This window comes from Drosophila busckii, chromosome 2L (assembly GCF_011750605.1).
Source record: "Drosophila busckii strain San Diego stock center, stock number 13000-0081.31 chromosome 2L, ASM1175060v1, whole genome shotgun sequence".
Lineage (NCBI taxonomy): Eukaryota > Metazoa > Arthropoda > Insecta > Diptera > Drosophilidae > Drosophila > Drosophila busckii.
Genome location: NC_046604.1, coordinates 10,085,691 through 10,111,135, shown reverse-complemented (window position 1 = coordinate 10,111,135; position 25,445 = coordinate 10,085,691). Strand labels below are relative to the sequence as shown.

The 25,445-nt window shown below is 39.4% G+C and overlaps 3 protein-coding genes across 4 annotated transcripts in view; 1 reads left to right on the top strand and 2 right to left on the bottom strand.

Annotated features, from left to right (window-relative positions):
• LOC108603687 (transmembrane emp24 domain-containing protein 1) overlaps positions 1-3,940 on the bottom strand; it is a 10,860-nt gene extending 6,920 nt beyond the window's left edge. The window contains exon 1 of the mRNA XM_017992713.2: positions 3,693-3,940. Coding sequence (XP_017848202.2) covers positions 3,693-3,780 — 88 coding nt within the window. The 5' untranslated portion in view covers positions 3,781-3,940. The remainder of the gene's footprint in view (positions 1-3,692) is intronic.
• Positions 3,941-5,567: 1,627 nt separating this feature from the next.
• On the bottom strand, positions 5,568-7,857 carry LOC108598485 (aminoacylase-1). Its single transcript, XM_017985143.2, has 6 exons — positions 7,701-7,857; positions 7,301-7,645; positions 6,459-6,605; positions 6,089-6,372; positions 5,902-6,035; positions 5,568-5,843 (listed from the first exon to the last, which is right to left on the bottom strand). Exons 1-6 carry the CDS (start codon positions 7,792-7,794, stop codon positions 5,639-5,641), a joined length of 1,209 nt encoding a protein of 402 aa, XP_017840632.1. The 5' UTR covers positions 7,795-7,857; the 3' UTR covers positions 5,568-5,638.
• A 7,970-nt stretch (positions 7,858-15,827) lies between these two features.
• The window catches only part of LOC108607922, a 64,177-nt gene continuing 54,559 nt past the window's right edge, over positions 15,828-25,445 (top strand). The window contains exon 1 of one of the 2 annotated variants that reach the window (XM_033294972.1): positions 15,828-15,835. The gene's annotated coding sequence lies outside the window, so the exon portion shown is untranslated. Of the gene's footprint in view, positions 15,836-23,882; positions 23,944-25,445 lie in introns of those variants that run through there. The other variant, XM_017999035.2, reaches the window with a different exon arrangement.

The window sequence follows — 25,445 nt, the reverse complement described above, 5'->3', positions numbered from 1 at the left end:
AAGTGAAATTGAAATTGCTTAACCTTGATTGCTGAAATCTTCACCAGCAGCTGCAGTTTAATAAAACTTCAGCTCTTGCAAGTTGCAACATAGTTTTAATTACTCATTTTGCATTGCAACAAGCAAATGCAATTGAAGTTTTTTGCTTTTGAGTTGTGCCAGCGGAAAAAATTTCATAACAACAGCCATTAAAAGGCAGACAAGCGAATTAAAAATACTCAGCGCAAAACAATAAAAAAGATATATTCAAATTAAGAGAAAAGAACATGGCTATACCCTAAAGAATATGCGCAGCAAGTTTCGCAACTGAATCTTTATGGACAAGCACAAAGTTATAAACTTTGTTTAAAAAACAATTACAAGCTGCAAAGTGCGAGAGCGAGAATGCAAAGCATAAGAAAATATTAAAATTATAAAGTTTACAGTCAATAAAAGGCACCAAAAGAGGCAATGCAAGCAAACTCTTTATGACAAAAGGCAAAACAATAATAAACTCCGCTGGGCCAAGAAGCAAACTCGACTCGAGTCGTTGCAGCGGCGCAGAAGGGGCGGGGCTCGGAGCTGCAGCAAAGGCTCAACATAGGCACTAAACGGCCACTTAAATGTTAACTTGATTTAGCACCTCGTAACGTACCCAAAAGCAGAAAACAGCAACAACAACGAAACAGAGAGAGAGAGAAAGAGAGAAATGAAAAGTGGGAATTTCACTCGTAGGCGTAGCGTCATAAAAGGAGATCAGCCGAGTGGGCTATAAAAGAATGAGAGGCTATGGCAGCAAGGACAACAGGCACTTGCCAATGCGGAAATGAACAAGTGAATCTGATAGCACTTAACTGCCAAGGCAATGGCCATAAACTGATTCATATGGGCCAGAAGCAAATTAAACCAAGAATCAAACGAATCAAGCGAATTTGATAAGCAAGCGAATAAATATGTCAGTCAAGGCTTAATAAAAGTATTAAATAATTCCAATTGTATTATTTTTATTGCAATAGCTTACATACAGAACATTATGTTGCCGTGATAAGACTTATAATCTAAAAAACGTTAGTTTTGAATACACAATATTTTAAATTAATTCTCAAACTATTTATAAGATGCTCAGCATATTTACAAATCGAACATTCCTACAAATTTTAATTCAAGGTTCTCAAATTTATTCAATTGTTTTGGTTATTATAGAGAACCTGATGTTAATAAATAGTGGGAGATATATGTTCAAAAGTAGTGTCTTAAGCTCTTTCTTAATACATATTAGAAATTATTATTTTAACTAGCGGAATAATAGTTGAAAAATTACAAGCTTAAATGAAATTAATAGCTTTGATTGAGGCGAAGTATATAGAGAAATTTATTTCATTTACACCCTTTTTACTTTACAGCTGCTTTGCTTAGCTCTATAAGCCGTAATTACTTTTAATTTCGCAAGCTGCACAATAAATCATAATAAGTAATTGCAGTGATTCAAACTTGGCTCGATATATATATAAAGTGAGTGACATTGTCGCAACTTTTAGCTAAACTTTAACTTATGCCAACTGCAAGCCGAGCCCGAGCAGCTCAACTTGGAAGGGAAACCCGTTCGAAGCAGCAGCGGCAGCAAAAGCAACAACAACAAAAGCAAAAAGAAAGAAAAAATGAAAATAATTTTTACTGCCGACACATAAAGTAACGTGAACGGTGGCAGTGGGGGAGGGAGGGAGGGATGGTAACATATTCACGGCAATGGGGCTGACAAGCCACAAGGGCTTCTAAATCGAGGGCTGGGTAACCAAAGAAATAATGTCCTGCGGCCGCTTGGGGAAATGAAAACTTCTTTGTAAGGCAGCTGGGCTGGCAAAGCGGTAACTTTCTTTCTATCTCTGTAGCATTGAGTTCTTCTTGCTTTTTTTTTTTTCGCTGAGGCAAAGTGAATGGGCGGGCGGTGAGGGGGGTTTTTGGCAAAGTTACGCGAAACGCTCGCAGCTGATGAGTGGTGGCATGTCAGTGTGTCTGAGTTCAGGCATGTGTAGTCCACAAAGGATTCGGCGTGGGCGCTACGCCACACACAAAACTACGAGAGAGTACGCAGCAACATGAAAGTAAACGCAAAAAGTGTTTATTTTATTTTCGTGGTTCTGTCCTGTCCCTTGCACGGCAGCAAATTTATCGCCTGACAGACAGAACGTCCGTCTGTTCGTCTGTCTGCCTGTCCGACCGACCGCAAAAAGCAAAAGGCAAAGAATTCATCATCATTGCTCATCATCATGGCTCTGGCCATGTATATAGATATATATGTATGACTGGCTGACTGGCTGGCTGGCTGGCAGGCCTGTCAGTAGGCGTGTTCTCATTGCAGCGGATTGTATCAGCTCCCAGCGGTGTGATCTGCCATTTGTTTGATGTGCCAGTGTCTCCTCCATCAGGCGTATCCACTTGCCAACACGACCGCAGTCAAAAATATGTCCTTTATTATATTTTCTTGTCTGTCGTGTCTGTCGCCTGTCGCTCTATCAAAGTTAATCCTTGGGCATCAATTTCCCGAAATAATTTGAGCAACATCAAAACTTTTAATACGTCCAATGATAATGGGCTCGACCTCCAGCTCCAGCTCCAGCTCCAGCGATGGCAAAAACTTTTTTTATTGCTACGCTCGCAACGCAATTTCTTCGTGCTGAGTTATGGCCCTTGATGCCCAAGTAATGCCCCACGGCGCACCCCCGTCTTACTCTTACTCTCCGCCTCTGTTCTCTTGCATTACCTCTGCGTTCAAATTTGCTCATTATGCCGCTTATTGAGTGACACTTACCTGACCGTTGGGATTTTCAGGTTGCCCATTGAACACAGCACAGTAGGTGGCCCCCAGCAGCTTCACTTGCTTGCAAATTGTCGCAGGACAATAGCGCCACATGAGCTTAAGCCTGATGCTCCACACTCTGTGTGTGTGTGTGTGTGTGTGTGTCTGTCAAAAAGCGCACAACTGTTATGTTATTAAGCCAAAGTTCGCTCGAGACATAAAAGCGCAGTCAAGCTCCTTTCGGTTCGAAGGGATATAAATATACAAACGTGAATTCGGAAGATTCTGAAAAGCCCCAACGCGCTTTATTAGCCAGAAAAAGAGTAAAATAAAAGGCAGCAAAAAAGAGTTGAGTCAATATTTTCATACTTATATTTAAATATATGTATTACAAATATAATAATTATTTTATACAAGTTATCTCTTTACAAACAGCATTCAATTCCAGTAAGCTCTGTACTTAACTTAGTCTATCCTTTTTCAATGAAGTATACTGCTGATTTAATGTTGAGCTTAAGATTATTGCTGCATATAGCCAATTATTTAAAAAATTAAATTTCTGAAATAAAAGCCTTGCTATTTTTATATATATAGTATTTATTGTATATTTAAAGCAGAGATTACATAATTTTGGAATGAAATATATCTGGCAATTATGTATGTATTTTTAAATTTCATTAATTCATTCAACATAAGAAATTAAATTTAATATATACAAGTCTTATGAGTATTTTGGATTTAACGTTTGATTGACCAAATAACTTTCTCATGAAAAAATTAACTTATTAAATTTAGTTTATTTGATTGGGTAAATATAAAATAGACTAAGTCTCAAGTCAGTGTAGGTATTACATATTATACATAAGCTATTTAGGAATTCATTGCGTATACGTGATACCCACAGTTGCATACTCACAGCTGCAATATATGCCAATTATCAGTAGCAGACGCAACAATCTGCATTGCTTAGTGATTCGATAAATCGATATGTGCATTAATCGCATTTGGCTGCGTTACCCATTCGCAATATGCGAGAGAGAAAATGAATGAAGTAGAGCCCAATGCATAAACAAAGCGAACCATGCAATTAGGCTGTGGCAGTGGCGAAATGCAAACTGGCTGGACTGCGAACAAAGTCGAATAAACACAGAGCCATAGAGCATTAAGGATAACAAGGACAATGCGCTTGTTGCGCAGTTACTGTTCCCGCTGCTGCTGCTGCAGCTGATGGCGTCGCAATCGAAAATGCATGTGGCTGCTGCTGCTGCTGCTGCTGCCTTTTTGCCAATTAAACGCATTTGCTAAAAAACAAATTTGCCAGGACAATGCCAATGATGTGGCAGACAACAATAAGCGCTAGTAGCCAACGCCACATCACAAAAACAACAATAGCAATAGCAATGCAATTGGTCAGCCAGGCAGGTGGGGCACACTCGCTACTCATACGCGTTGGCGACTGTTCAACGTTGAAACAAGCTTATCAACGTGTGAAAATTGCACAGACAACAACAACAACAACAGCCAAGCGAGCAGCCAACCAACCTTTGTCGGTTGCATATTGAAATGCAAATCACGTCATCAATATGCAGCGCACACAAAAGCTTCACTGAGCAGCGCTACCGTCCCCACCAGCAAAAAAGAAAAATAAGCTAGCCCCAAACTCAAGTGCATGGGGGTAAAGTTTTCTCTCTCTCACTCTCTGTCTATTTTGCATCGAGAGCGTTGCAGTTTGACGAAATTATCCATGGACAAAGTTAAATTTTGTGGTCATGTTCGACACATTGAAAGCTTTCTGATGAACAGTAGTTGACCTGCCCATCCGACCAGACTCACTAACAGGCAGTAAAACTCGATGCCCAAGTCTTTTATTTTCGTTGTTGTTGTTGTTGTAAGCAGAGCTTACACGTGTCGATTACTGCATTGCCATTATGTGCTACTAATGATGGACAGCTGAAACATGTAGGGCTTTAATTATAATGCCCCCCAAAGCAAGCGACGACTCAGCAAGTGATGTTGACCAAAAAATAGTAAATGAAATGGAATTCAGAGAGTGGTAAAAAGATTTGCAAAAGCTGCAAAGAACTAAAGACTATTGATATCAGTTTAGATTTTAAATTTAATTTCTGGTATCAGTAAAAATTTCTGTGACTAAATTTAATTCTAATAAACTTATATTTTATTGCATTAACTAAGTCGAATAAACTTAATTGATAGAAAGCTGTTATTATTATGATAATTTCAGATATATTTATAAATTATGAGATATAAATATTTAACAATTTTCAGATTGTCAATGGTTTCTTAATTGAATTTCTGGTATCAGCAACGTAAACCTATAAAATTCTTCGTAGTTAAACAACCAACTGTTATTACAAACTTTATGAGCAACCCTTCGGGCCAACTCAATTCAGTTAGGGCCATGTATTTGTCTTTTATCAAAGGCAAACGATGACGACGACACTTTGGCATCGATTTAAAGTTTTCTCTTGTTTTTTTTTTGCCTTTTCTAGGGTCTGACAAACTAGTAAAAAAAAAATTGAAGTCACTCACTTAAAAGTTTTCGTGCCTGTGCAACGTTGCAAAGTTTGTTCACTGTCCTCTTGTCACGCGGTCCTGCGTCCTGTGTGTTCTGCTGTCGCTCTCGTTGCAGTCGGCGCGCTGGTCAGTTAGTTTCAATTTTAGTTTTGCAGCTTTTATTTTTTGTTTTTGTTTTTTTTTGGGACAAACTGCGCGCTGATTACATGTGACAACTTAATGAGTTTGCGGCCAAACATGGCATGTTGAACAAATAAATTAATTAGCGTTCTAATTGGCATTTTTTTAAAGTTTATTGTATATGCGTTAATTAAATGCAGCTTAAAGCTAAACATTTGCTATATTGTGTATGATCTTGACGTAGATTTGCACACCTTTGAGATAGGTGTCGGCGCTTAGCCACTCATCATGATCATGCAAGAGCACTGGGGTATTGTTCATGGGCGAAAAGCCTAGAGCGGGAATGCCAACTCGACGCAAATAGCGACTGTCGGTGCCGCCAGTAAATATTTGTGGCCTAATCGTTAGTCCACTGCAATTCGAAAAGAGTTGAAAGTAATGTGCATAGCTTTGATGGTGCTTGAACTTACAGCTCATCGGTGGCGCGCTTGAAGGCCAGCCAGTAGGCATTGCTGTCGTCAGTGGCAGTGGGTGGCACATAGGGATGCTGCTGATCAAACTCCAGCTCAATGCCGCCGCCAGCTTCAGTCATCCAGCGTTGCAGCTGCAGCGTATAACAGATTAAGTCAGGCTTGCAATCAAGTCTCGAGCACTTACTTGCGCCTCGAATTCCGTGTGGTCTATGTCCAGCCCCAGTCGGCAGTCGAAGCCAGCTGTTAGCAGCGGTGGCACCACATTGCTCTGAACACCGCCGCCCAGGCGTGTCAAATTTATGGTCGTTACATCGCCTATGGTCAGCTCTGGATTGTTTTCCAAGCGCTGCACCTGCTGCTTGCGCAACTCCATCATTTTATTGAGCATATACTGTAGCTTGACGCCAGCTGTGTTCGGCAGCAGCAGCGAGCCATGACCAGCAGTGCCGCTGATTTTGAACGTCAGACCTGGTAAGCAACACGAGCCAAAGCCAAAGCCAAAGCTAAAGCTGTCTTTAACTATTCAAGCAAATGCGTGGGAGTTTTCAACTTACGCCACACGCTGCGCTCGGCATAGAAGACTGGAAACTCTGGTGTGGGCGATGCCAAGCCCTCGTCCAATCCAAAGCCAATGTTTAGCGCACGAAACTCGGCGGTGTCCACAAACGGACGCATGCCACGTCGGCCGCCCATTTCCTCATCTAAATTGCAAATCAAGTCAAATTCTAATTAAAAATGCATTTAAATGCTCAACTAATTAGCTCGCCTAGTTGCTCTAACAATAGAAAGCCAACAACAAACAGTTCGTTCGTCAAATTCAACTATATATAGCTCAACTGTATATAAATGAAAGTCAAGTCACAAAAAAGTAAATAGTTGCAGTTTAAATTCGTAGTGATTGATATGACTGTGAAGTTTGGCAGCAGCGCCTAGTCTGTATAAAAGTAAAAGCAAATGAGCTTAATGAGCTGCACCTTTCTATCGACATCAATATTAATGCAGAAAGATTTCAAATAAGCTGTTTCATTGTCTATGGTTTGATATACAAAGTGAAATGGGGTAGAGAATTTCCATTTAATTTACATTCAAATCACTTTCTCAGACCTTGGGAAGTCTACTGGGGGATGCCACAGTAATCTCTTGAGATCTCTCAGCCCAAATTGTAAGAATGCACAAAATTTTGAGAGATTTAGCATTCATAAGAAATAACACAACTGTGTATATAGTACCTCAAAAAGTGGGTGCTATATCTCCCAAATCTAAGCTTGGCTTGAGGCTGAATCTGTATCCGATTTACTTTGCCAGTATTCACTGTGGCTACTCGCCTCTTATCTTCTGCTAATTACAAATTATAAAACACTTATATCTTTATTGCTTTATAAGCTTGATTGCTCACCCGCTACAAATGAGATATGAATGGTGCGCTTGAGTCTCACTCCTTGGCGCTTCATGGCTCGAATAGCCGCCAGGTACTGCATGCCCACGCACTTCATGTCTTGAGTTCCGCGTGCAAAGATGCGTCCCTCCTCATCCATTTCAGCACCGAATGGTGGATGTGTCCAGTTCTCCTCAAACACCGGCACCACATCCATGTGCGAGTTGAGCAAGATGGCGGGCAGTGATGGCTCCAGGCCCTGCCAGGTTAAGACCACCACGGGATTGGCAGCATCAAAGGGATGATGTATGGCCAGCGGCAGTTGCAACTGATCGGCCTGCCGCCTTAAGAACTCCACACACGGCGCTGTCAAGTTACATACGCTATCAATTATTTCTTATAGTTTGCTTGTTGTCCCTACCATAGTTTGGCTCTGGGTGCACACTGGCTATGCGCAAATATTCACGAAAGTATTGAATTTCTTCATTCGACTCCCACTCGCACTTGCAGCTCATGTTCGCAGGCGATACGCAACGATCAACTGCTCGATTGCAACTGGCGAGTCTATTAATCTAATCAAAGCGAGTCTAGCGAGTCGCTTGCCCAGCAAACCAAACACTTTGACTGCGGATACATTTAATTGAGTTTAATTTATAAGTCCAAGCGATTGCCACTGTTTCAAGCAGAGAACCTGTTTGGCATTTGTAAATGTGTGTTGTAAATTCATTTGCCGTATAAAAAATGCATGCACCCCTCCAGTTCAGCTCAGTGGTTAGCACTTTAACTTTACTGGTTACCACTCAACAGCTTTGCTTATTCGACAAGTTAACTCCCACGCTCAAAATGGAATGGAATTTGTCAGTCTGAATTGCCAATTCCTAATAAATTCATCGACTGCTGTGTTCCTCATTCTGCAATATGAATGCTTAAACCATTCATTTTTGCAAATTATTTTTGCAAAAGAATAGTAGCTATAATGATTATATAATCTTCAGCAGAAATATTTTATATTACGAGTCTTGTAATGTGGTCAAATTATTTAAATTGAAACAAATTTAAATTGAATTATCTTATAAAAACAATTAAATCATAAATCTTAAATTATTATAAAATATTATATGTAAATAAGTAAAGTCTTCTTCAATTATTTTTCAATTATTTGTTATCATGTTCATTGAGAATCTAAGCAAACCCATAAATAATTGTTTTTTAATTATTAGTTCGCTTTTAAATGAAAATTATAATCTAATCTGCTAATGATTACAGTTACTAATTATTATTTTTATGAATTATTTAATAATTATCGTCACTTTGCTTAAGCTGCGAACTGATTTCAGGCTGATCAAAAGCTGCCTGCTATATTCCGTACTATAGGGTAACCTACTGATATTCATATCAACGTGTATATTTTTACATGTATTTTAATCTGTTGTGGCCACAATCTACAGTTCACATTGTGGCTGATGATTTATAGAGTAGTTCAGCAGTCAGTACAGCAGCTCGATAAGAATGTGGCCTACAATTATGTTTGCCTTGTTATCTAATCGCGCTTGTAGACGTTGTGGAAAGATTTGAATTTCATGCACATTATATTTGAATTTGTTTATCTAACTTTTGGTCACTGATCATAAAATGCAGTCAACAAATTGTTTAATGACAGTTCGTTGAACTGAATTTAAATTTTAGCTGCAGCTAGCGCACGCTTTGGGGAATATGCAAAAGTTTTACGTTGCAACTGCCAAGAGCAGAAAATTAATGGATAATTTCAGCCATAGCCGTTGCCGTTGCCGTTGCCGTTGCTTTTGCTGTGCGCAATATGCATGAAGCGATATTATATTAGCTCATTTTCCCTCTTCTTCTACTCTTTTCTAATTGTCTGGTCTTTAATGAGCTATTCAGCAGACTTAATGCTCTTGCGCACATGAGCTTTATATGACTTATTTGGGGCATATGAATATCATTGTTTATGTTTAATATCTCTATTTGATATGTAGCTGTATCAGCTCTTGGACGCAACCTCACATATATTTGTGAACCGCCTGGCACACATTATAGCAGCTATTCTAACGCGATATTGTGATATCGAGATAGGTAGGTATGTACAGCACACCTTGCAGTATCAATATACAAGCTGTCACAGCGAAAAGCCATAGCAGTGCCAACACGGAGTTTTGAGGTTATGTAGACTCACCAAACAACAGCTGAAGTGATTGAGTATCAAGCGCACAGCAAGAGAACCATAACTTGATACAAAATGAGGGTCCCGGCCGGAGAGACAACAGTGGTCATAGAGCGATTATTTGTCACTTTGCTCTCGATATTTTGTCCAAAAATGGTCAACCCACACGAATTTCCAGACTAGGCACGGCATATATAGCGTCTTAGCGTTGCCAAGAATGGCGACGCGCATGTCAAACAATATCATAGATACCATATACATAACTACATTGACTAATAGAGTAGGGAGAGGCATCTAGATGCGCAACTCACGCAATTGTCTCCTTATATATCACAGAGAGAGTAGAGTCAAAAAGTATAGTCATAAAAGAGAGAGAGCGCCACATACTACAATCTCTCAGTCGAAATTGCCAGCGCGTTGAACATGCGGTCTATCGTAAAGTTCCCATAATGAGCGCTCCCACTCTCTCCACTCTATGGTTGAGAGTCAGCGAGTGCCTTGACAAGCGCTTGGTCCTACACTTGAGATACACGCACCACTCGCTATTAGACTATCTCCGCAAGAAATATATCGAAGATCACAGTCAACACAGTAGAACTCCAGAGCGCATGCTAGAACAGAAAGAGGCGAAATTTTATTGCGTCTATATGGCAGATTTGCCCAGAGTACAAAAGACAATGATCACTATCAAGTGAACATTTTCTAGCTGTCTGTGCGCCTATGAGAAATGTATACAATAGCTTAGAGCCAAAATAAGAATAATAAATATATAAAAATCATAAATTACTGCTTGAATATAAAAAATAAATAAAAAAAAAAGGCAGGCGACGCATCAGACTAATGATTTGGACCTATGACTATAGCTGAGTCGAACACGATATTTGACAAAGGTGGATTTCCCAAATGGCTTATGTCCTTGTGACATGGCGCCACTTATCCGCACATGGTCACAATAGACGGAGGCAAAAACAGATTCGTGAGCGCGAGCCGTTCGTCCAGCCGCGAGTCCGAATTTATATCACGCACGACAAACAAAAAAAAGTCGAGACCACACGAAGCACCTGACGTTGTAATGCACACAGTGAGTGCACATCAGTTAATTGGAAAATCACAAAAGGCTCAAACACAGAGGCTAATCAGAGCGGCGGCGGCGGCGGCGGCGGTGGCGCAAAAAGTTCCTTGCAGCTACTTTTGGCCAACATTTTGGCTAATTAATTGTTCTACTTACCACAAGGCTATTGCCAAAAGCAGTCCAGTCCAGCTCGAGTCCAGTCCAGGGCACTAAGTAAACATATGTAATTCAATTGCTGTTAATTGAAAGGCCTCATCATCATCACAATGATGCGCACTGAGGCAAGCAGCACATGTATGGGTCTTTGGCTCTACAACTTTTGTGTCGCCGGGCATAATAATTTCATTTGTTATTTTGGGCCAAGGCAAGCAAACAGAAGCCACACACACACACACACAGAAAAACAACAATAACAACTACAGATGAGCATGCAACAAAAGCGTTTGCTGAAAGTCTCTCTTACTCTCCTTCTCTCTCTTTCTCTTTTTGCAAGCAAGCAAAGTAAACTTACTTACTAGAGCAATTGCCTCAATTGAAAATTGTATGCGCTTTGGCAACTCAAGTAAGTTTCATTCACGATATTGTTTTGTATACGAAATTAGGTTAACATTATTATCATAATTTGTAGGGCAGTCTACGCGGACTTTAAGCGAATATTTGGGCGCTTTAATGCTGAATTCATTTTGGATCAAGAGAGAGCGCAATCCAAATTATCATTTGAATCATTCTGCTAATCAAAATATCACTTGAATCATTCTGAAGCTTCAGTTTGATTCCCAGAATAATTTGTATCAACCTCTTATATATTTCAAAAAGCACTATTAACTTTTAAGCCAAGCGAATAATATTTAGTTCAATGCTCAGCTTTTAATGGAATTATTAAGTCTAATACTTCATATTAAATTGTTTAGGCCAACAGCTCTATTCACGCCCATTTTTACCTTCAATTTCGAGGAGTCAACACCTTTATGGTTTGTAAGCAATTCAGTCAACCGCTTGAAGTTCAAGCGTAAACAGTTTTGTGGCATTTTGCGCGCCTCAAAATATGCTAAACAGAATTGTGTGGCAAGTTAAGCCGACACACTGCCACGCGCCAGACATTTGCATAATTATAAGATAAATAAAATGCAAAAAAAAACAAAACTTACAGATAGAAGGAGAGAGAGAGAGCGAGAGAATAAACAGCGATTCATTTGGAGTCTTTGTTTTATTTGATTTCTGACTGCTGTGCGGCAATTTATGTAAATGGAAGTGGGCTTAACCAGTCGGCGGTTAAGAGGTGTGGTCGAAGCCTTCCTTCCAGAGAGTGTGCCTTATTTCATAGTTGAAATAATAAACAAGTGGCTAGCCCGGCAAGCTGGTGTGACAGCCGGATGTATGTGTGTGTCACACATATTTCACAAAAGTGCCAAACAGGAAACACAGACGACGACAATTTTGCAAAATTTATTACAAAAAATGGCCGCGCGTCCAGCTCTGAGCACTCAGCATGTGAACACAACATGGTTACTGGCCCCAGCAATTTGTGTGCAATGATTTCTCATTCTGCTACTGCTACTCTTCCTTTTCTTTATTTGCTGAGCATACTATTATCCCGGGCTGCCTGACATCCTGGCAGACGGCTTAAGTGCCCTCTGAAATGCTGTATGCCCTCAGAGCTGCCCACTCACACTCACACTCTGCCTCTCTTTCTCTTGCTGTCTCTTCTCTTTCAGCATTAACTTTTTGACACATTGATTGCCGCAACAGCAGAGCTTGGCTGACCACGTGGCTGCTTCCCCCCCCCCTCACACTGCCATCTTGCCTATCGCTTTATTAATTTTCTTTTAATTGAAATTGCATTGGACAGACTTTCTTCGTTGCCTTGGCAATTAAGCGCTGCCCGTCGCTCACGCTGCTAAATTGTCAACTAAGCATTACACTTTTTATATAATTGAGTTATTTTAGTTTTTAATGGCAGTCAAGGATTTTTTATGTAACTAAACTAACTTGCAATTGTTCATACAAATTGATGTCACTTTGTATTAAGCAGTAAAATAAGTTTCCAAGTATTAACAATCGAATGATACGATAAATCTGTCGGCCTTCCAACCTTGTTGATTTAGTCTTAAGTGAAACTTCAAGCGATTGTTGTGTGCCACAAAGAAGTTTCGTTTCAACTACAACTCACTGTTTTGCTTATAGCAAAGAGAAATACTTAGAATTCTATCAGTCAATTTACATTCGCTTGAATTCAAGCTCGTGTTTGGAAGCTTTGAACATATTCTTAATTTAGCAAGAGCTCATACCTGAAGCAAAGTATTTTAAACTCTTTGTTAGTTAGTCTAAAGCAACAGCAAAGGTTTCAATTACAGAAGCTAATGTAAAATATTCGCCAACACTTTTAACAAATATCAAATTTATTTCTTTGAATTTTAAGTTGCACACTTCTGGTAACTTAATATGTGTGAATTAGCCATCAACTTTTATGCTATAACTTTAGTGTTGGCAAGAAGTTTGTTTGTAAAATGTGTGTGAGCTAATAATTTGAATTAGCAACTCATAAATGTTTTTAGCCATGCGCTGCGCTTTATTTATTTGAGATAGTGCAGAATTTATAGCAAGTGGCTAAATAATTTATATGCGCAGCACTAATTATGTTTATATGGTTATTTGCTATTTGCCATACTACTTTTAGTTATTTATTATATTTTTCATTTCCACTGACGTTGCCGTGCATTTAATTGGCCTGCTTTGGCTCTCTGGTTGAGTTGATGATGGAGTGCGGCCTACAATTGAGGTCAACTGGGTGTGGCTGCGATTTGTTAATTTAAATGTGCCTAATTAGAACTGACGTGAAAGCGAGAAAGAGTTTTAAGCCCGTTCTCGCATACGAGGCAGGTAAAACGAAAGACAAAAGTAGGGAACTGCGTTGGGAGGGGGGGAACGTGGGGGTCGCTTGCATAATAAAATGTAAAAGCTTTTTGTGATATTTTTACGTTTGACAGGCAGAGATTCATAAGGAGGACTGAGCAGCCGTCGCTTAAGCTTATTTTAAAGAAATTTAATTTCGCATTCAGCTCTCAAATTTCTAACAGCTTTGCACTCACTCAATGCGCGCTTAATCGTATTACCAATCAGCAATCGAGTGTATAATATATCAAGTCAGGCATTTAATTAAACACATTGCCAAACAGTTAAAGTTGCATGCCCAATTGCGTATACGCCGTGTGCTCCAGTCGCTTCAGCTGTCAGTGGCGCCTGCTTAAAATTGTTGACAATTAAATGCCACGCCTGCAGCTTTTTGCCAAATACAATTAAAAACAATCACAAACCCCCAAGAGAGCGAGAGAGAGAGAGAGAGAGAGAGTGAGAGGAAATAATTGCGTAGCTTGTACGAAAAATCTGTGCATTTAATTGAAACTTGCAGAAGAGGAGCTTGCCACAATCAGACAAAAGGTTGCGCGACTGAGATTGAGATGAGTCTGCTCATAAATAAAATATGCCAGAGAGCGAGAGCATTGGAGGTGAGAAGCAGAGCATAAAATGACTGAATTAAATTGCGTCTTAATACCCATGGCGTCCGCTTGGCTATGCCTGTCAATCACGCCTCCGCCGCCGCCGTCGTTGCTGCTGCTGCTGCTGATTACACGACGCTCTGCCATTTAGCGCTGGAGACAGACACAGAACCGAGCTCAAGTCTGGCTGGCTGGCTGGCTGGCTGGCTGGCTGACTGGCCTGACATATTAATAAAGTAGCCAAGCCAGCTGTTTGAGTTCCAGCAACAACAAAAGTATTTTAAATCAATTCACGAAACAATTAAAACTTGAAATGTTTGTTGCCGTTGCCGTTGCCGAAGCTGACATTGCCTACGCCATTTAACGCTGCCAAAGTTGACTTGCCCTCGTTTTGTGTGTGTGTGTGCGTCGCACAAAAGTTTGCCAGAACGAGTTGGAGACTCACATGGGCACAATGCATTCAGTCTGGCAGAAAAGCTGAATCCACTTTTAGTTTTTCGGAGCCGACTTTTGTCTCTGTCGCTCTGTCTGTCTGCGGCTGTCTGCACTTTTTGCATAATTAATGTTTTTAATGCCAATCATACGCACTGTGCGCCATGAAATTTATGCACGCTCTGCCACAAAGACTGGCAAAAAGTTATGATAATTCATTAAATGCGTCGTGTATGTGTCAACATTGTGATGTGAGTTTCGATTACTTGTTGATCAAAAACGTGAGTTCGAAGTCGAATGTAATACATTACGAAATGCAGGCGCTCGTTATCTAGAAAGTGTTCCACACCTGCTGCAGCTGAGCTCATCACAAAACTATTCATGGAGGTAACTGTCTGCGTTTTGAAAATTGATTACACATGACACGCCCACACGCAGACACACAGACAGACAGACAAAGGCAACTCACGCTAATGGGCAAAAAAGTAAAGATCACATGCAGTGTGAAAGAACAAAAAAGAGAAGCAAGCAAACACTTGGAGATGAAAAATTACAACAACTATTACCAACAAAACAAGAAGAACAATAACAATAGCAAATAGTAATGGCACACACACACACACACACTGACAATAACAATGCACACACCACACTACACAACAAAGCAGCTGAAGCAACATCAGAAGCAAAGGCCAAAGATTTTGAGCTCACGAAAAATCCTTGCGAACAATGTGACAAACGATGTGTGAAGCTTCAGCGTCGCTACTGCTGGTCCCCACGGCTCACTCTCCAGAGTCTCACACACACACACACACACACACACATTACGTATACGCAACTTGGTCATTTTTCATGCCAAACGACAACGATGACTACAAATCGTGACAAATTCTTGATGCGGGTTAGCTTACACATTTCTTTTGCTTCAAGCAACAAGAACAACAAATAAAATAAATATATACATATATATATATATATGTGTGTATTTATTTTTGTGTCTGCTACATTTTTGTGCTGCTTTGACATTTTTGTCAAGTTTATTTTATATTTTTTTACTGCCTGCGCCTTCAAATTTTTGCCGCTTGCATACATTTGCCAACTTCTTGGCCTTTTACATTAGGTTTGTCAGCCTCATTCAATTCATCTGCCCGAAAAGCCATTAGCAGTGCCCACGTCTTTTGGTTATAAAACAAGCAGAGCATACGCACATATATTTTAAATATTTTCCGCATAAAAAACATTTATCTTTTGCTCTTGTTTCAATTTCATTTTCATTGCGTTGCGTTGCGTTGCGCAGCTGTCAACATCATAGTCAACCATTTTTGAAGTGAAGTGTTATGCTCGGCGCATGTTTTTATATCAAGAGAGAGAGAGAGGTAACAGTTAGTATTCGGCATATAAATTAAATGAATTGCCAGCGTGAACTTGGGCTATGAAAGCCAATTGCATGACCAGCTATGGTCACAGTCGAAGCTTCACTGTGGATCCCCCTCGCTATTAACATCTCGCGTTCCATATTCAATGACAGCATTTATAATGCAATTTATGGTCGTTAAGGCGACAAAATATAATAAAAATGAATAATATTTCTGCGTGTGTGTGTGTGAGCAACAACAACTTGGATTGCTTTGCCACATGCAACACGTGACAGTTGCGCCTACCACAGGCCACGAGGCACACCACCGCCGCGTCGAATTTATGCGACGCCACAAAATAAATCGACACAGCAAATGTGCGTTGTAATGCATAACTCACACACACACAGATACACACACACACACGCACACATTATATATAACTGTTTACTTGTTTATAGCATGCAATCTCCATTAATAGAATTTGCCACAATTATTATTATTGTTGTTGCTTATCAAAATATGACAAACGAAACCAAACAGCGGTTACCCATTAATGTTTAGAGAAAAAAATGCGATTGCCAAATGTTTGTATAAATGGAAATTAATGCATGCTTATAAATTATGTTAGTAGCTCATTAAAATTGCATGTTGCATATTGATTTGGCAAACCGTTGTTGGAACTCATGAAATATTTAAAATACTGCAGCACATTCGATAATTGAGTTTATTATTTGCTATATTAAATGTCAAATAGGCTTTTGGCAGGCTGATTAATTAATGTAATATTTTATATATACATTGTCAATAATGAAAGCTTCGAAGTGCAGGCTTTAATAATAAATAAATATTTCTGGCATGCCGTATTGATTGTATGCCAAAAGTTGCTTAAATTAATTCAATTACAGTTATGCTTTGAGCTACTTTGCTTTAAGGCACGACGAGTAAACTGCAGAAGCTTAAAATACACACACACACACACACATGCATACAAATGCGCTCACATTTATTTCAATATACGTTTGAAGCATTATGATCAAGAGCAAATGCTCATAAAAAATTCAAAATGCCCTAAGTACGCTCAAAGTAGCAGAACAGCAACAACATCAAGGCAAGGCAGAAGAACGAACAGTAAAAACGAAAAGTGCACACATCAGACTAACAGACTAAACAGTTAAGCAAAGGTGGGGTAAGAGCAGCTTTATTGGGTTGGGGGGCTGCTTGCTCTCAAACTGACCCGGAAACAGTTCTGACACAAAAAAAAAGACAGATCAGCCATAAAAAGTTGACAGACTCTAGATGTTGACATTAGCATAATCTGCATAATTATTTCAGAAGCCTTAGTACTTATATATCATAGAAATAGGAGCATTATTTTATGCGAGATTATTTTCGCCAGTTTTATAATTTCACCACTAGTTTATTTTTGAATATTTTTAATCAAATTGTTGATTGTTCAAATGATTGTTCCATTCAATTTATAAGTTGAATATGCAAGTTGTGCATATGTCTATATACAAAATAAATGCAATAGATTTTGATTCCGTACATATCTAAATAAAAGGCACAAAGGACAGATCTTACCCATATAAGTCGAATAAAAATATTTAAATATAACTATTAAAACGAATACTTTAAATACTTTAAAGATATTGCGCATTTATTTTAAAAGTTTGAGTTAAATAAGAATAGGCTAAAAAGAAAGTATTAGACTTTCGCTTAAAAGTAGATGAAAATGATTTCCGGCTGTTGGGCAAATCTAACCGGAAAAAGGCTAAGCCGACAACACTGACACCGGTACGCATGTTTATGCGCTTTTTACAGCTGCTTCACGCTTATCAGCAGCAACCTGCGCCTTTGCCTCTGTGTGTGTGTGGGTGTGTTTGTAAATGTTTTTGAAAATAACTTGGCGGTCATTTTACTAAAACTGTGTGAGAGCGGGGCAGGTGGCGCCCCTTTTGTATTTATAGGTCAGCTTTGAGCTGCTTATGCCTGGGCAGAGCTTGCTCAACTTCCTCGCTTTGTATTTTTTGTTTGAGCTTATGAACGCGTGAAATTTTTGTGGTGTGTGTGTGTGTGTGCGAGAGCCGAAAGTTATTTATGGCCTTGTCTCCTATTCAAGTGACACTTTAAGGCAACCAACCGCTAATTGGATTTAATGCGCGTTATGGTTAAATTGGCTAAGAGTGAGAAAAGTGGTCAGGCCCAAAGATTTATTAATGCAAATTTATAAAGCGTTGAATAAATTGCTTGATCTGCATTTATACCAAAAAATGTTGCCCATTTGTTACAAGCAGCGAAACACAAGAAATCGCTTTAAGGTATATATAGTAGCCTTATAAAGAGCTCGCACGCACACATGTGGAAAACGCGCAGGCTACGCACAAGTGGCAACAGTAAATGAAATGGCGGCCACAGGAAACGGATATTTCATTGCAGTGTTGTTCATAAAATTCTTGTTGTTCACTGCTTTTTTTTTTCAGCAGCGTTAAGAAATTGGCCATTGGCAAAGTTGGCGGAAAATGTTCCACCAGTCGCCATCGCTATCGCCACCGCCACCGCCACCACCTGCCAAAAGATAAAACGCACTTTACAGCCGAAAGAGCGAGAGCGAGAGCGAGCACTCAAAAACAGAATAAAGTAAAAACACATGCGTTGTGTTTTTGCCGCCTCTGTTTCTTTTATTATATTTGAACTTTAGCACAGCTACAATATAAATTAAAATGGCGGGCACTTCACCAGCCGCGACGAGGAGGCGCAGGAAGTGCTGCATGCTAGCCATTCAAGCTGATGGGCCTACTTTCCTGCTCGCTCTCTCCATCTCTTTCGTTCGCATGTTCTGCCGTCTCGCTCTGCTGTTTTCATTGAGATTGGCTTGCACTTAGCTGTCAGGCAACAATTTTTTTGTAGTGACTGTGTGTGTGTGTGTGTGTCACACATACAAAGTCAGGCTGGCAGGCAGGCAGGCGTTGGGGTTGGCTGCACGTTGAAACAGATTCGACTCTTAATAATTTCCGCACTCGAGTTGATCGAAATCATAAAATTTTATGAGCATGCCAAGAGCGTTCATATGTATATGTGTGTGTGTGTGTGTGTGTGACTGCCAGACAGACACAATGAGCCACAGCAAAAGGCAAAAATGCGACACAGCGACAGTCAGACAGACACATCAGCCTGGCAACCAAATAAATGAAAACGAAAAAATCAAAAAAACCTTTTTTAAAGCCACAAGCCAAGTGAGCAGAAAGTTCCTTTCCTGCTTTATACTAAAATGAGTAATTGAGAGTGAAAGAGCAGAGACAGCTCTAGAGATATATATAAAAAAAAATATGAGTAATGGAGCTTGTTTCATATCAGTCAAAACTGAAACAAACTTTTCCCACACACACACACACACACTTGACTACGATTAGTACTGCGCTCAATTTTATAAAAAATGATTTTGCAGCATATCCTAAAAATTCAACTTTAAGTTATTGTTTAGCATAAAATGCTGAGACTGCTGCATCTGGCTGCCAATAATAATAATTCGTTATTTCATCATTTGTTGACTTTGATTACTTTTTTGTTTGTTTCTCCTTGCCGAAGCATTTTGCTCCATTACAGGGGCTACAATTTGGCCGTAAAGGCTGCGAGGCATTCAAAATGCTTGCTAGGCTAGACTTGAATAATGCACTTGGGAAATTAAATTCCAAATGCAGCTGCCTGCAAAACGTATACAAGTCATAGGTTTTAACGAGCGTCGAGTCCAGAGCAAAATAATAATTAGAAATTATATTTCATTGCTTAAAATACATATTGGGAACTCATTGTGCGAGCTGCGATCACATTGCTCATACGCCGCGTGGCAGCGAGCGCATGTCACTCAATTAGCAAAGCAGACAAGCGGCAAGCCTTTGAGCTGCTCCAGCTTTCTTGCTACTAATTGTGTGCTTGTTGCCTCATCGCTGCCCGCTTGAGCAACAGAAACTTCCACCACGGCCTGTCGAGTCGAAAGGCTACAAGTTTTTGCCATTTTCTTACATGTTCAGCGCCCCAAGGCGACACGCTAACGTTGTCTGTGCTCTGTAGTGCGCTGCAGCGCAAAGCAAAGCAGCTAAAAAGACAAGCAAACAAATAGCATCGAAAAAAGAAGAAACGAAGGAATGAGCGAGAGCAACGAAAAACAAAAGCGAAACCTTTATGTTTATTATGCCAAGCATGCGAGTTAATTCCTTGCATTGTTCGTTGGCCTCACTCCAAGCATCGCCATCGCCATGCCCCTTTCCCTGTCCCTTCACCTGATTATTTTCATGTTGTTCGCGTGCATGCTCGCAGCGCCATCTTTGATAAAGCTACCAATTGCGCTGGCAAGCTAGAAATGAGCTACGCATGCAATACCCATCTAGCCCCATCTATGTTAGTCTGGAAGCAGCAATCTCTACATTAACCAGTTGCAGCAAATTGAGATGATAAGCAAGCATTTGCGCAAATTCTTGTGTAAACAAACTTGCTTCAATTTGTGTAGAGCAGCATGAGTTGCTGATAAAAGAATCTTAGCAACTATGCACTAGATTGAGTTCTAACCAGAATAGAGTTTCAGTTTCAAAATTAAGCATTAGTGCAGTAGAGAAGCAGATTTCATAGTAATTTATATTCATTAGCAATGCATATAAGCAGCATATAGCATTGATTTGAAAGCTCTAAATTTAATTTGGACTTCGTTAGGACACTTGACTGCAGAACAAGCCAAGACAAGTCCCTACTCCAACAACAAAAACTGAATGAGTTAAGTTTTTATTTATATGTAATTAGCTTTTTAAGGCTTTTATAGTAGTTTTATGTCACATCTTGGAAAAAACAAAAACAATTCTTGGGACTATTTTACGTATGAGATTAATTTCGAATGCTCATAAGCGAGCTTCTATTGATCAATAAAAGAACGAAGCACATTTTAAAATCATTGGCTTAGAAGTAAAAGTCATTTTATTTTTATAGTTTTTTATAAGTTGTACACTCCGTGGTGTGCTAAATATTTACGACTTTAATTTTTATGTGTTCACCTTAGCCCTGACATAATACTTAACTTTATGCTATGCATTCATATTAAATTCCTATGGTTAAAACAAAATTATTTCCACATAAGAATTTATCTCGCTGTCTTACGAACCTTTTCCGATTTTGCGCGCTATCTCAAAATATTTCAATAGATTAACCGAGCGAATTACAGGCTCTATCAAAATAAATTTCCAATGTGTTCATCAACAACGCACATTTGCTTTAAAGCCTGCTTCCAAAATTGAGTTCTTTAGCGAAAATATAAGCAATTACCACAAATCAAAGGTCGTGTATGTGGAATCTTCGCATCAGTAGCAACGATAATCACCTGAAATAGCATTAAACTGCCAGTGTGTAACATTAACCCCAGCTTTATGGCAAGTATTAGTGAGCGTAGCATCTCATTAGATGAACTCACCCCCAAGGCCCACGAAAAACAACTTAACAGATATATTTAATTTTATTTATAGACTACACACATGTGTCTGATACAACAATCAAGTGTAATACGCGCATAAATATTAATGCAGTGGCCTCTTCTAGACTTTGGCCTTTGGCATAGCGTTGCGCAAACTTATTGGCTTATTAAAGTCTAATGGCTTTTTTCTGCGTGTGTGTGTGTGTGATAATGGCCGCCGAAAAGGTGTTCACACCTATTGGTTAGGCTCTGACCAGGTGAAAGGCAATGCTGCATATTAATGTTGCCATTGCCATTGAGCTATTTTTTGTGCTGCTTATCAATGCGGATTATTGACAGCAAGTTTTGCTTAAGCAGCGGCGCCATATTGAGAGCATTAACTGAGGCTCTGATGCACGCCCATGAATAAACAAAATGAAGTCGAACGACTTTTGGCTGCTGCTGTTGTTGTTGTTGAAAAATCAAGTCAATAGCCAACGTCACAGCACGCACGAGTGGAAAAACAAAAAAGTTTTCAACTCAATTTTACTGGCGCTCACTTCTAAGCGTTATGCGCCTGCTTCTTGCGAGGGGGATGGGGGGGTCTTCTTAAATATTTATGCTATTATGATGGGCTTCAATTTATGAATTTGCTAAAGTATTTAGTCAATAGCTTACAACCCAAAATATTTATACTATACACTTGGCAAACGGAGCGGAGGGGGGCACAGCAAAAAGTTGGTCGCACTGCCTGCTGCATATTTTATGCGATGTGCTCAGCTCTGGGGCCTCTTATCGATGTAAGTGTGCCATATTTATGAGTATGAGGTCTTGAATTTATGTACAAAGTTTTTGCTTAATGTGCACAAACTGCAGGCAGCAAGCAGAGTGGCCTAAACTTTTACACAAACTGTTATTAAATAATTTTGTAGGGCATGCAATATATTTTTTAAGATTTGCATAAATTATTGGCATAAATATTTCTCATTAGTTGTCAACAGTGCAACAGCAATGCGCTTATTTATTAAACAAAGCAACGCAGCTGTGGCAACTAAATAAATATTTTTAATACATATAAAGTAAAAAGTAAATATTATAAAAAAAGAGCAGCTACACAAATATTTACACACCCTAATTTATGAGCTTTCAGCATTAATTGTTATAAACTAAGAAAAAATGCACATTTCATTTAAATTTACAGCACGCATTATAATTAAAGCTACTGTTTGATAAAATAAAGCAACTTGTTTGTGAATGTAATTTTGACAGGCAGCCTCAAATGAAATTCAATTAAGTTAATGACGGCTTTGATGTTAACACAAGACCAAGCCCAACAAATGTGTGAGCTTAACACACGGCACGGCACGGCACGGAAAAAAAAACGAACCGAAAATCAAATTAAGAACTCACACAAAAAATAAAAAACGTAAATGTGAAAATCTGCTTTTCATTTGGGCCACACCAATGCCATTAGACGGAAACGTCATGAGACAGAGCAGCGACCATTTGAAACCAAAATTATTTAAAACGCCACACAAACAAATAGAAGAGCTTCCAGTGTGTCTGTGTAATGTCCTGCAGCGCATGCACTGAGGCTCTTCATTGTCCTAATGCCCAACTGATGATAAGCCTGGGCATTGCCAGCTGGCACTATACCCTGTATTAATAATTAAGCCAAGCTCAAGTCAAGTAAAATATTTGAAACTGCAATTAAAGGATATCTATGGATCCGACATGAATGCAACATCTGCATCAGCTAAGGCTATTTGTTTTTCCACTTCTACGGCTTTACTGCTGCGCTCTAGGTTCGCCTCTTCGACTCGAAGAGCAATTTCCGCTCCAAATGCCGCGGCACTCGTTACGTTGCCGAGGGAAATTATTAAAAGCGAAAACGGGCGCGCTATTATTTTTGACACTGATAAATTTACAGCTTAGACCTTGGAGTTTGTATAACCTCCATGTGCACTCGCAATGGGCCACGCCCACTAACACAAACAAACAAACAGACTGCAAGTGGCGTAACGTGGCTATAAAGCTGCTGCTGCTGCTGCTGCTGCTGCTGCCGTTGGCGTTGGCTGCATAGCTAAGGGGAAGTAATATAAATCGGACCCCGGGGATAAATAAGTTTGTGTTAGTTATGACAATATGTTGGACTCTTTAGAAATGCTTTTATGAGTGTCTATGTGTGTGTGTGTGTGTACACATGGCGTATACGTTGCTAAATTATGCAAAATATTTGCAGTCAGTTTAAGTTAGGAAATGAAGCAAATCTATTTAATTAAGCGTTAGAATAATTTTTATAAATACAATCATTTAACAAAGAAAAGCAGCAAATGCTTCTTTATTTTGGCTTTTCCTATTTTTGTTTTGCCAATTATATGGAAATTAACAAGCCTAAATGTTACCCGTTTTCAATTAATGCGGTCAACTCAAACTCTTCTCATACTCATGCGATATATATAATATATAAAATACTATAACACTGCTCTCTCTACTTTCTTTGTCTACAAAGTTTTTTTTTGTTGTCACTAAGCAGCAAAAACGTTTTAAGTGCACTCAGGCTAAAACTAACTACTCAAGTCTTATTGTTTCTATTCAAATTATTTATATAATGTGTATACATTTAACTTTTTTGCAGTTCTGTTCGACCCATTGACGGACTGGTCCGACTGGAGCCAAAACGGAAGTTGCTCAGGTACGTAAATAAGTCAAAATGCACTCAAGTTGCGTGGGTCATAAATAAAATAACAACAATGTCTGAAAGCCAAAACTACTACTGCTGACTGACTGACTGAGACAACGGCAAAAAATGTTCAAGAAAAAGCGCGCAAAAAATTAAGTGCTAAACTTTTGGCACTGGCTGTCAAAAAGAACAACGTTAGCATAAAAAAAGAAAAAAAAAAAACAATAGCTAGAAGAAAAAAATGTGAAACTTGTGCGAAAGACTGCGGCGCATTGTAAGCAAAGCGAGCGCTGCCACGCCCACTTGGTAATAAATATATAAAAGCGTATCCATGTTAAATTTTTAGCGCAGCAGCGTCTCGCGCATTGTTTGACTTGAACTATGCGCAAGTTATTTCTTTATTTAAAGTGAGCAACGCCATTGTTAACTTGTTATGTCCACACACACACACACACACACACACACATATATATGTGTGAGTGTACGCACAATTTTCAGGCGACGCTTTTTGTGTAAATTTTTGGGGTAGCAAAGTCAAAGCAGGAAACCCTTTTTTATGCGTTTATTCTTTTCACTCTTGTGCTGGAACGGGGGGCGACATGCTTAAGCTCAAGCTTTATGAAGCCACTAAAGGAACGGCTAGCGGGCCAGCTCCAGCGGCAATATATTTGAGTGTATGTGTGCTGGCTGGGTGTTAAGTCAGCTAAAAGCCTTTCGGACTCCCGCACCGCAACCACTTGAATTTGGTAGTTGGCACAACTTTTTTAGAAACGGATGCTGCCTGAATTACCAGACACACACACAAACACACACACACAAGTTAGAGCGAGAGTTAGACAATTCAGTTCAGCAGTTCCATAGTCGTACAGCTGACTGTAGTTTGGAGACTAAGCCCCGTCAGCGGGTTCGGGCTGAACTGAGTCCGAAAGTTTTATGCGCGCTGCAGTTCTGGAGCGCAGTCAACGCACTTGAAAAATATGACTTGTGAATGGAATACGGCTGCGTTTTTGGGATTTGTTTAAGTGTGTGTGTGTGTGTGTGTGTGTGTGTGTGTGTGTGTGTGTGCGGGTCAACTGCCTGCAATAGGATTATGAGTTTGCTACAGTTTTAGCCAAATTGCCGACACCAACGACTAAAAGCGAGCCCCACAGTCCCATGTTGGCGAAAGCAGATTTCATTTTTCGAATGAACTTGTGATAAAGTGAGCCTGTTACAACATTAAAGAGCAGATCATAGACTGAAAATAAATTAATTGAAACATGTCAAAAGTGTTTAAAGCTCACAACTTTTACTGTAGAATTTGTACAAGGCGCGAATATATTACTTATTTCGTTAAAGTGGTACATAATAAGTTATGTTTATTTATTGTAAGTTGAATACAATAGCGAATATATTTGGATACTAAAATTAGTTGTATAAAATCAGAAAAATTAAATTACTAAGTCTGAACATTGTTTTTATAAAACAAATGAATTTTAATTCTTGACAGATAAATTTGTTCATATAACAGCAAC

Excerpts from the sequence above, each read along its gene's own strand:
- LOC108598485 (XM_017985143.2), bottom strand. The coding sequence starts at position 7,794 with ATGAGCTGCAAGTGCGAGTGGGAGTCGAATGAAGAAATTCAATACTTT. Across the intron at positions 7,646-7,700 it reads GCACCCAGAGCCAAACTATG|CGCCGTGTGTGGAGTTCTTA; the intron begins GTAGGGACAACA and ends GTAACTTGACAG. Across the intron at positions 6,606-7,300 it reads TCATATCTCATTTGTAGCGG|ATGAGGAAATGGGCGGCCGA; the intron begins GTGAGCAATCAA and ends TTTGCAATTTAG.